Below are 13,072 nucleotides of genomic sequence, written 5' to 3'. Positions count from 1 at the left end.
GTTACCTAAATTTTAATGGACAAACATACGAATATGTAATTTTTTTGTTAATACAAATAATAGATTTAGGCCAGTCGTGCCGTAGTGGCTTATGTCTGTTAATGCGACAGGTTGTGAATTCAATTCTCACTCGACAAAATGAAATATTTAATATTTTTATTTCTTCGCTCTGGTGTCGTGGAGACAAAAGCACACCGCTGATTTCCGCCATGCAACATATATTGCCTCCAAAATGCGGTGGAAAGAGGGCAGTAGAGTGTCTTAACACTACGCTCCCTTTGCCTACCCAGTGTGTAGCTGAAAATAAAATGAATAAAAAGCTTTTAACATAGCGACATTTTTAGATTGCACCTTATCAAAATACATTTCAGTCATGTTTAAATGAAACTTTCAGAATTTAAATATCTAAATTACATTCCATTTTGATGTATTGTTTGTAGCACGCCTCGTTTATACGGACGTTTGTTATTTGTGTAATGCGTTGTTCTATTTTCGTGCAACTGCAATAAAGCAATCACAGTTTACTTTTTAAAATATATTTTGGATGTAAACATACGAGTGTACGTACTGCACTAGTGCTTGAAATTGTAAACAAGTGGATTGGCACAGATTATACAGAGCGAATGATTATATATCCAGATTATGTCTATTACATTATCTGCAGATCACAAATATTTATTTTAGATTTTTCAAAATAATGTTCTTATATAATCTGTGGCGTTAAAATACCTTTCTTTATGGCAATTTTGGGGAAACGAATAGGTGTCTCCAAAATTAGGTGTCTAATGGAGAATGGAAGACCTTAACACAAGGGTAATTTTAATCACATTATTATGCAAGAAAGACGTTCTGATTTGTAAGTATTGTAACGTCATCGAGGTCATCTTCCTGTAGGCTGAATATGATGGTTATGACTTTAAATCCCATAAGAAAAATGTACATCTTAAATTTGTATACTAAATCTTCTTCTTCCTGGCATTAATCCCGGCTGTTACCAGGGTCTGCCCTCCTACTTAACCTACTCCACTTTGCACGATCTTTTGCGTCCTCGGTGGTTAGACCATTGGCTCTCATGTCCTACATCACGACATCCAACCAGCGCTTCCTTGGGCGTCCGGGAGGTCGCGCCCCAGGAACTAGTATAGCAAGGCACATAGACATAGTTCTTAGGCCGGCGCGTAACGTGGCCAAACCATCTCAAGCGACGCTCTTGGAGCTTATCCGCTACGTCACGGACCCCAAGACTACCTCGAATGAATGTGTTGCGTAGGCGGTCAGACCGCGTTACGCCGCACATCCACCTCAGCATCTTCATTTCCGTGACGTGAAGCTCCAGAGTGTGCCGAGATAGTGCTGGCCAACATTCGCTGCCGTATAAAAGAACCGGTCGGACGATGCTCTTGTATATCAGCCCCTTGAGCTTGGGCGGTATTCTGCGGTCGCAGACCACACCAGTGACCTCCCGCCATTTGGCCCAGGCAGCGCTTATCCGGCCATGGACATCGTGGTCGATGCCTCCAGACTCGTGCATAACGGATCCAAGGTACCTGAACTTCTCCGACTCAACGGCTGGCTCAGGACCTATAAGGATGGTGCTCGAGTCCCGGCTCCCGCAGGCCATGTACTCTGTCTTCGAAACATTTAGTTTAAGACCGCCGTTCTCAAGCGTACCCTTCCAGAGGTTCACTTTACGCTCTAGCGTCAGTCGGTTCTCGGCAATGAGTGCTATGTCGTCGGCATACATCATCAGCCATGGAGGCTGGTCCTGGATGTGAGCCGAGACAGTGTCGAGCACTACATTGAATAAGAACGGACTAAGAGCCGAGCCCTGGTGAACCCCCACTGTAATCGGAAAGGGTCTAGTGTCGCCAACAGCAGTCCTAACCATAGAAGCGGAATCGTGGTACATGCCCCTGATAATCTCAATATAGGCCTCAGGGATCCCTTTGGATCGCAATGCCCACCAGATACACTGACGAGGCACACAGTCAAAGGCCTTCTGCAGATCTAAAAAGGCCACGTGCAGAGCTCTCCTTTTTTCCCTGTATGCCTCCATCAAAGTTCTGAGGGCGAAAATGGCGTCCATGGTGCCCGATCCTGGCTGAAATCCATATTGAGACTCAGAGACAGTACACTCTCGGCGGAGCCTGAGGTCGATCATGCGCTCGAAGAGCTTCATGGTATGACTCATAAGCTTAATGCCCCTATAACTACCACAATCTTGAACACTGCCCCTTCCCTTGTAAATAGGGGTAATAAAGCTAAGCCGCCACTGATGCGGCATCTTACCAGTGTTCAAGATATGGTTAAAAAGGTCAGTAAGCATGAGCACATCAAGAGAGCCCAACGATTTCCACGCTTCGATCGGAATGTCGTCAGGTCCCACCGCTTTTCCGTTCTTCATGCGTCGAAGGCAATTACGTGTTTCGTCAAGGGTTATTGGGGCAATAAGTCCGAGGTTAGGCGGTGGGTCGTGATGAAGACTGCATGGGTGCTGAGTATTCAGCAACTCCTGGAAGTAGCTTCTCCACCTCTCCTTCACAGAGTCATGATTACAGAGCAGCGTGCCCTGGGAATCTCTGACGCAAAGACATTTTGCGATATCTTGCGTCACTTTATCCCGGGAACGTGCCAGATCAGACGCAATACAGGTTCTCAGAATGTTTTCTCCCTCTGCATTGCGAAGACCGTGCCCAAAACCCCCGTGAACACGTTCATACGGCTCAGCAACCTTACCGACGTGCCCGTTCAAGTCCCCCCCAACTAAGACTACTTCGGTAGACGGCACAGCAAGTAGCACCCCTTCATACTGCTCCCAGAATGTCTCCTTTTCGGCCGCGCTACATCCCGCCTGGGGAGCATAGGCACTGATTAAGTTTGTGATAACGCCCTCAATCAGTACCCTCACTCGTATCAAGCGGTCGGAGCGACGGTCAACTTCAAGGAGCCCATTCTGAAGCTCTTCAGAAAGCACTACCGCTACACCGTTTCTACCTGAAGGTGACCCAGTGTATATAAGCCGGTAACCCTGTCCGATGTTACGGGACTTATTGCCCTTCCAGCGAGTTTCCTGGAGGAAAGCACACTGGACCCGACGTCTCATGAGTACATCTGCGAGTTCCCTGCATCGTCCGGTTAGAGAGCCAATATTCCACGTTGCAAAGCGGAGTTTCCGCCTGGGTACTCGCGTCTTTAACCGTGCCCGTACTTGACACGGTAGCCCTTGCCCACTTATCGCAGGTGTAGGGCGATGTGCCTGCGCGTCGTTTAGCGGCGACGCCCTAGCCGTACCCAGTTTCTTTGTTCGACTTTTCATTATGTCGGCGGATGGCGGTTTTTTACATGGAGCGACTGCCGTCTGACCACCAAAACCCCTTTGTGGGGAAAAACCGGGGGGAGAGGAAAATAGAATGGGTAGGATAGGTAAAAGGAGGGAGCTAAGGAAAGTAGGAAGGGAAGGGGGGGGGGAGTTAGGACACCATTCTTAAGGACTGGATGAGGATGTAAGAGTGGCGGCTCGAGGATCCGGGGTCGCGTACCCGTATGCCCACAAACAAATATCGAACAGATATTTGTCAGGACATCCTCTGGATAAATTTGTATACTAAATATGACGTGGAAATTTGAAATAGAAGTGTTATATCAATAGTATTTCCATCACATCTCTAAAAATAACGGGGATGCGTAACGAGAAAATATTTATGAAAATCTTATAATAAAGCATACAAAAGTGGAGAAAAGAGTGTCTAGACTCTAGATTTGCACTGCCTACCTTGCCTATTGACTCGGTATAAATATATTTTTTTTGGATATAACAAACAATCAGGTTCAATATTTCTTCAATCCTAAGTGGAAGTTACTAAGAAGTGCCACACTAAAATATAACATTACTTTGCGCGACAATCATATTTCCACCACCAGCTTAGATATAAGTTTATAGTATTTCCACATACATAAAATACTTTTAGAGGTCCTTTGAAGTGTTTACGACCGTCCGCATACCGTTCCACTCGAGCCGAACCCATTTCTTGCGATCAACAGCTTAACCAATTTTTTGTGCATTCAAAAGAATGGCTTTCCTGGCCGCAATCCACTAAGGTATACGTCATGTCAAACGATTTTAGTCATTTTTTATCGTAAAAAATTGTACGGATAATATATTTTAGTAGTAAATATGTATGCGGTAGGTGAAAAAATAACTTCATTTACATTTTTTTTTATTTATATTATTATGCATTTAGTTATTAGGGACAGCTTCTGACTGTAAGCGTGGTGGTTGTAGGTTTGGTACCCAACCTGATGGATGAACTATTATCATTTGTCCTGGGATGATAAATACGGCGTTCTGCTATTTCAACAAACTTCTTATATAGCTTAATACAAGGTTGTATCTGCCCTATTTTACTGCGTGCAAGATAAAGCATGAAGCTAAACAAAACACAGCTTTAGTGTAGCACAATTGGACCTGAAGAGCTGACAGATTCAAATCGGTTTTGGAGAAACTATAAATTCCAAAAAAATAACTGAAAATAAAATTACTAACGAAAACACGATGTAGAGTTCCATCTCTCAACATTAATTATACTTTATGTCGAGCAGAGACTTAAATAGAGTTTTATAACGAGAGATGTAGTTTAGACAAGTAAAGTCATTATATAACCTACAGTGACGCTAACCGCATAGCGGGGCTAAGCACTTGCAGGACTTCGCAACACTAAAGAAGACCCGTTAATTGCTCGTAAACCGGAAACACGATCTACAAAAAACTATAATTTGATACCGTCCATGTGTTCAAATAAAGGTAATGTAATTGCATATACGCATATTTTTTATAATAAACTACGCCCCACCTATCAGAAAAAAAATAGTAAATATTAGTAAATAAAATGAGATATTTCAAAATTGTTAAAAAATAATCTGCATAAGTTATTTTTATTTTTTTTCTACAAAATATTTTTTTCTTTTACTTTTTTTGCTTTAAACATAACATAACATGAACATCTAGTCATAAATTCTACATTTCATGGACAAATAAAGCAACTAATTCTACAAATGACATTTTAACCCACAACTGACTCTAACAAAAACAATCTTATATTTACAAATATAAGAAAGAAAGAAAGAACATAACTCTCTGCATTCCCAATCTCTCCATCTAATATATTTTCACCTAACTATAAAAACATAAATAGTCTCTAATGTACGTAGATACAGCGCGTTCTCCTATCTTCAATCTTCACGGTGCTCGGACAGAAAACTCGTGGCGCTGTACCATACCGTACGTCACGCTAATAGGGTCATCAGCCTTAAATATTAAATAGAGATATAAAAGAATTGCACTTTTTAAGTAAATTTTCTTGTCTTAAATGATATTATGTAAAGTAAATGGTATGATAATGTTAATTTTGTGTTTTCTTGAGTGAATGTAGTGATTAATCACTTTGTTAATTTCCTTTTCACTTTCATTTATTCCGTTTTGTTTGGTGATATCAAATGCCGTGTTTCAGGTTCTATCTATATATGGGTCATAATCAGAAAAGTGGACATTTTCGAATTCGTAACGTAACTGATAAGTAACAACACTGATAAAGTTTGTTACGAAACTGATGACATAAGGCATTATACACAACAAAATAACGATATTATATGAATAAAACTATTGTTTTTTTTTATTTAATGAGACACAGATCAAAATTTTAAAGGTTCAATCGTTGAATTAACAGATTATAAATGTAAGAAGAAAACATAACAAAGTGAGAATATTAACAATATAATAATGCTAGTTCGTAACGTAATAAACTTATATTTCTAGTTAGAGATCACAAAGTTAATGATAAAATTAAATTCACTTTAAAATATATCAAAATTTGAGTCGTTATCATTGGAATTAAGTTTAATTCTTTGTAAGTGTTTATTCCGCATATCTTCATATTTAATAGAATTGGTCTTTTTAAGACGTTCTCTATATCTAAAAAAAAAAGCATTTGTTTCAGCATTTGACATAGGAGCTTACGCTTACTGAAAATACAAAAATATATATCAAAAAATAATAATCACAAAATCACAACTAATTTCAGAAAGAATAAAAATAAATTTTAACTAAATCGGTTCAGCTGTTTCTGAGATTAGCGTGCACAAACACATAGACAAACAAGCAAACAAGCAAAAAAACTTAAAAATCATTATTTTTGGTTACTTTACGTTATGAAAAGTCACTAATAGTTTTTTTCATATGCCAGCATTTTTTTTTTCTTATATACATATCTTCCATATACAAGCACCGGTTCGATAAAATTTTATTATAAACATATATAAGAAAACAATGGTACCGTATTTGTGAACTAGGCTTCATATTTTCTCAGTTTCGTTACGTAACGAAATATAACGAAATTGAGAATGAAGTCTGAGAAATTCTAACCTTTTTAAATATTTGCTCATAAGCCACGTGTTGCATGTGCAAGCACTGACGTTCTTTTTTGAGATTTTGTAAAAAGAAGCAAATAACATAAACAAGAAAACGAAATTATAGAATACTTACCAAAATAAAAGCCGTTTATAACCCTGAGATGTAATTTTACGCATTCCCTTTAAAACATTTGAACCCCTCAACTGCAGCGAGAACACTACTGGTTGTAGCTACGACAGCATTGACTTTTAGAATAATGGTGCCACAATAAAAACTAATATTAAACACCATCCAAAATAATTGCGTTCATATCTTAATTGTACGTTACTAGCCCTGAGTAACAAAAAGACAATATTTTGGGACAAATTTAGTTAATTAATATATATTATTTATTAAATAATGTATCAATAAAAGTAGTTCTATTTAATATTATGCATAAAGTAAAGTAATATAAACATACCTGAAATCAAATAAAACCATAAATATTCGTAACAAATCAATTTTTAAAAAGTAAAGTGGTGAATGGGACACGAAAAATTGTATGGAAGCATTTTGAAAGGTTTTTTGCAACTAACAAAAAATACTATTAAAAGCCTTAATACATTTAAAATATTACAAAAATCTTTAAGTTAATAAGTAAATTTATCTTAAATGGCAAAATATTTAAATTATCTTTAAAATTGTATTTTTAAAACGCATTCAAAGTAGCGGGACAAGAAAAGACACAAAATGTGCACTTTTTCTGATTATGACCCATATATAAAATCGAAAGGTCACTCACTCATCACGAAATCTCAGAAACTACATGTGCTAGGAATCTCAAATTTTGCATAGGAGTTACTTATAGGACTCGCTCGTAGGTGCTCGCTAAGACGGGAATTTGCAATATTCGAATCCTAAGGGGTTGTTTTTGGGGTTGAAAGTTTGTATGAAACTTCGTTACTACAAATGCTAGGAGTCTCAAATTTTGCATGGACGTCATTTATAGGACGTAGGTACTCATGGACAGATAATAACGTAGTTCACGCAGGCGAAGCCGCGAGCGGGCCGCTAGTATACATATAAAACCACTACCGTCATATATTATACACTAATAACAACCTGCAGCCCCCTTGGTGTTTTTATACAGAAACCGATTCTCAACTCTGAGATCGATCTTGGGATGCAGTTTTTATTCGTAAGTTGTAATTTATAATTCGAATGTAATACTCTTAGGTCCGTATTTATGACAGGCACAACAATGTCTTAAATTCGGGCGGGAAGCACAGAACGGAGTATTTTGACACTAGGTTCTCCCTGCCTACACTATTATATGCAGGATTAAGCATGAAACTGAAAAAAATATTGAAAATAAAAAAAATATTATATGAAACTAAGCGACGAATTTCGACTAGATTTATCAGATGATTGACTTATATAAGTCAGTAGTTGATATAAATAAACGTTCAGTCGTCGCTTTATTACAATGAAGTTATATGAAGTTTCTTAGACAAGAATCAAAACTGTATATAAGCCTCATTTGCCAAGATGGCATATAAAGTTGTTGGTTTCGAACTTTTGCAGCGAAGTGAGACATACTGTAAGGAAAAAAGTGATGACTGACTTTCTCAGTTCCTATAAAAACTTCGTAGTGTCTGCAGGGGAGAGCGCAAAAAGTTTAATTAAGAACGCTTAAAGTTAGAGTGCGATAATTAATTGTTTTAGTCCAGACTTGTCTTTACCATTGTTTCCTATTTTCATATTAGAGCATTGTGTGTTCCTTTGAGGAATGCATAAGATTTTAATCTTTTAATTAAGATTAATTACGCCATTTTAATAGTTTACGGGATAGATTAATTGAACTGAATAAAGAAATTAGTACGTACGACAAAAAGCCATCATCACCCTTTAAAAATTTAACCCATATTTAAACACACGAAGAAGAAATTGTAAAAGAAAATTAAAATTGTCAGAATCGTCGAAAATAAATCGGTGGACATTTTAACTTAACTATAAAAATCAACAACACTTCTTCACGGTAATAACGAAATCAAATATTTATAGCTTACACAGTCGACAGCAAAAAATACTTTATCCCAGGCTTACCATTAAAAATGTAAAGCAATCGGTTGGCACAGAACTCTATAATAATACATAGTAATTGTTAACAGCCGTGAAACGTCACGGCTACGGTGGTAACAGATTCAAAAATTGAAACGACACATTTTCGTCCAATTCCAGCTTCTATCGAGGAATAAATAAGTCTCTCACATTATACTATTGATGTTTTTTGTTAGAAAATATGTCCAAAACATTTTAAGCAGTAAAATGTGAATCAGTTAGGAATAAGTTCTCAATGATTCGACAGTTATTTAAAAGAAATCTATATGTAAAGAGAATTTACTCTCTTTAAATATAGCGTTCCTTTTTTATGACACCCATTGGATGTCTATAATTAATTGACAGCCACATCGAAGAAATAAAAAAGTTAATATATGTGAAGATAAAAGCAATGTAAGATTAATAACTATAACCTCAAGCAAATTGGATAAAAATAATAGATAAAAGGTAGAGACGAATAATTAACTGTCGTTGAATAAATGCGCTAATCTCAGGCACTACTAGTTCGAATTGAATAATTCTTTTTGTATTTGATAGTCCATTTTTCTATAAAAATATATTATTTAGAATCTTTCCTGTATAATTATTATTATTTCTGTTTCAAAACGCCGCGAAGGTAGGTAAAAGCTAATATGAAAATGTACTTAAGTATATTCATACGAAACCCAAATGGATTCCGCTTGGTCGCTATTAAACAATTCATTCAACTCATCCAATTTTAGTAACTTTATTCGATTAATCGAGATCGTATCGACCCTTCAAACAGTTGTCCGCTTCCCGCTATTTAATTTAGTCAATTACTTAATATAAATTTAATCGGAATTTTAGCCGATTAGAAGCCTTTATAATTTATTGCTTATTCCTTTTGATTAAAGGGAATATCTATGTATTTTATATCAGTGGTACTTCGCTCTCCGTCTTAGTTTTGAGGTCTCAATGTTTTGGGAAAAGTATAATCCAATTTTGTCACTTGTCTAATCAAAACGAGGAATATAAATTAAGATACTTCGCCCCCCATTTACCAACCAATTTTCGAGATATCGCATGTTAAACGCACGCGGAATTGAACTCCGTTGCTTAAATATGAATATCCCCTAAATACAATCTACAAGCATCTATATTAAATCATCGTAGACAAAGACTCTTTCCCATTGTGATGCTATGGCATCTTAAAAAAGCAAATATAATAAAATTATTTCCCACTACAAAATTAATTATAGCCTATTTCCATTTCGTCACATATAAAAATTTCAACAATCAAATCAAGATTCCGCAAACCATCTACATATAAACCAGTACAACAAAGGCCAGCGGGCAGCCAGTTCATCAGAAATTCATTCAGCCCTCAAAGTGACATTCCATGCAAATATCACCCGTACCTACTACTGACTAAATATACAAAAACTTTTCCTGACCGCCTCCTAACCAAAGAGATTAGTCACTATAAAACGTGCAAACAGCTAGCCCGCAAACGCGTTCTGAATATTCAATGTTTGGCATATGTGGAAAGTTTCAATTGAAATTATAATATAACTTTCGGCTCTAGCGGTTTTAGACAGTTGTGACGCAGCGGTGTAGTTCTGACTGTAAGCGCGACGTTTGTAAGTTCTATTTTCGTTCAGGGCAATCACCAATGTCACGCTGAATGACAAACACGAAGTAGATTAATTGATAAAAAAATGAAGTACTTAATAATACTACGTTCCCTATTTTATTAGGAAGAGAGTGTCTTATCACTAGGTTCCCTCTGCCTACCCTGCTGTGAGCGGAGTATAGAGTGAAGCTGTTTTACTTATTTTATCTACTTAATACATTACATATCAAAAAGAGATTTAGAAAAATACAATTTTTCACCTACCTTTCCACTCTATTACAGACGCTGTTCAACGTTTCGTGGAGCTACCCACTTATACTGAAGTGAATCCAGGAGAGGATGCGTTGCTCAAATGCCGGATATCTGACAAGAAAGGTGTTTGTTCGTGGCAGAAGGATAACAAGGTAAGGAATAGATACGCTTTAAAACTCAAATTGTTTTGTTTTTTTTTAGAAATATTCTTCAATATTAATAATATTTGATTTTTTGAAGTTTTTAACTTAATTATAATTAAAGCTATCTAATTTAAATCAAGTTATCCCTAAGTTCACGTTCAGTAATTTTACTAAGCAAAAGGAAGTATCTATCAATTTGGGGTGGTTTATTAATGGTTAGGGTTACCATGCCGTTCTCTAACTTTTCTAAATTTATAGTTCGAAAACACCATAAAGAAGTTAAATTCCCTTAGAACTTACGTTTTGTCATTGGTTTTTGATTTATCACTTTAATTAATTGCTGAACAAGTATCACATTTATTTTACGCAAACACTGTAGCGCAGTTATTATCTGAACGGACACAAATCCAACTAGAGAATTATTGGTTTAAAATATATGTAAATATTTCACCGATCTAAAAAGAAAAAAAGGTAAAAAAATACCGGTAAAGTTATTTATTACTATACCCTTCTTATATTATTTACTCTATGCCGCAAAATGCATTACAATATTTTTGTTGTAAAACATATGAAATGAAATATTAAACAACAAATTCACAACACATTCTCCAACGAAATTCAATGCATTAAAGTGATTTACAACAAACACCATTTATTATACACAAATACACAAATCGACTGCAATTGATAAAAGCGTATAATGAATTTATAATTTTCCGCTGATAATAGCTAGGACTTAACGTGCTCTCTTCCGTACGGCGAGGATAAAATATGTGAATATTAAAATCCATATTTAATACCTATGTGAATCCACTTATGCAGATGCAGGTTCGAGTCTTCAGTGCAATATTTTTAAAAATTTTAACTGAATTTACTTTTATGAACGACGCCACGCTGTCTCACGGGTGACTGGTCTTTTTAGTTCTGTATTCTATGTTTATTCTTTTGTAAATGTTATGTTAATAGCAGAGATTCGCTTTTATTCTTTATAAATAAAATATTGGTGTGCATATTTATGGAGAATTTTATAATGTTTTATTTTTTTTTATTAATGTCAAATATTATAATGATATAGTTTCATTCTAACGTGGTCGTACGGTACATCATCAACTGTAAACGGTTATCTGTTCAATTCTTTGCGAAATGCATTATCTGGAAAAGTAAAGCGTGGCGTTGAGTTTCGCGAGTTGGTATGGCAATGGTACTCGAATTCCGGTAAAGAGTTAAATCACCAGAATTATAACCTTAAATTGTCTGAGTTTTAAATAATTAGGTAGATAAGTACGATTTATGTTTAAAAACAATATCCACTCAATTAGTCACTTTAGTTTAAATATTTTTTTACACGGCTTTAACTTTTATCGTCAAATACATATCTTCACATTATCTTACTGTTAACTCATCAATGAGCATTCCAAAACGTGCCTTGATTTGTAACGTAATTAGTTTAGTTATACATATAATTAGATATATTTAACGCACTGACTAACTGAGGGGGACGGCCCTTTTATCACTTTCCGTTAATTTTAACTACTTCCGAGAATGTGACAGACAGACATTTCAATATATTTATTACATGTTAACTAGAGTGAACGTTTTCTTAGCATTTCGTTTGTATTTTATGGCGTGACAGACGGCGTTTCATTTTAAAGTTAATTTTATTATCTATGTTAATTTTCATGTAACTTACTGATGGGAATTAGATACAAAGTAGCTGCTATTATTTTTAAGTATTATTATTATTATTATGATTCAGGCCAGTCGTCGTGCAGGAACACAAGCGTGCTACTGTAAGCACGACAGGTTATGGGTTCGATTCTCAGTCGAGAAAAGAAAATATATAAATTCTTTTTTCCTCGCTCTGGTTACAAGGCAAATGCACATAGGTTCCCAGATTTCCTCTGCCTACCTTGCTATATTTGGGATCTGTATCGCATTGTATCTTGAAAGTAATAAAAAATATATGTACCCACTCACCATTTTTTAAGACAAATAACTTAGAATTACGCTCGATGGCGGAGAATTCCTCCGCATAGTTTATATTTGAATAATAAACAATATTGATTCTACTTTAGATAAACTACTAAAAATGTGTCTTTAATCAAAAGAGGTAATCAGGACTCAACACTGACACATGAGAACAAATAGACCGCAGGACTCTGGTTACTGTGGCGGACTACGAATAGGGCTGGCAAATGACACAAATTTAATATAGCCGACGCCTAAACTTATATTATAGTGGGAATAAATAGTTTTTATTATAAAATAAATGCTTGTACGCGGCGTTAACTTCCGCGACTTAACACGCAATGCTTCTAGAATACGGCGGAAAATGGAAAATGAAGAGTCGTAACACTAGGTTTGTCTAAATACAGCTGATGCTAAAAAAATGCATGTAATATTAAAAAATAGATATTAAAAATACGAATTAAATTTATATTTAAAATAAGTTAATATCTAGTTTATTTTATTTTCAAGTATTTACACAAAAGATTTTAATACAATAAATAAAATTAAAAATACTAAGTAAGTAATGTAAGTGTAGCAACCCTAGTTAAAGATTCATCTTAAATGGGG

The 13,072-nt window shown here is 35.8% G+C and overlaps 1 protein-coding gene across 2 annotated transcripts in view; it reads left to right on the top strand.

The window, feature by feature from the left end:
• The window catches only part of LOC146534096 (kin of IRRE-like protein 3), a 95,022-nt gene that overhangs the window by 31,551 nt on the left and 50,399 nt on the right, over positions 1-13,072 (top strand). For both annotated transcript variants that reach the window (XM_085195126.1, XM_085195125.1), the window contains exon 2: positions 10,383-10,504. In XM_085195126.1, coding sequence (XP_085051252.1) covers positions 10,383-10,504 — 122 coding nt within the window. The remainder of the gene's footprint in view (positions 1-10,382; positions 10,505-13,072) is intronic.

The sequence above is a fragment of the Heliconius melpomene genome, chromosome 12 (assembly GCF_056956725.1).
Source record: "Heliconius melpomene rosina isolate 202511_hmr_F chromosome 12, ASM5695672v1, whole genome shotgun sequence".
In the NCBI taxonomy this organism is placed as follows: Eukaryota; Metazoa; Arthropoda; class Insecta; order Lepidoptera; family Nymphalidae; genus Heliconius; species Heliconius melpomene.
Note: the sequence above shows the minus strand (reverse complement) of the source record. Positions and strands in the feature narration are given on the sequence as shown.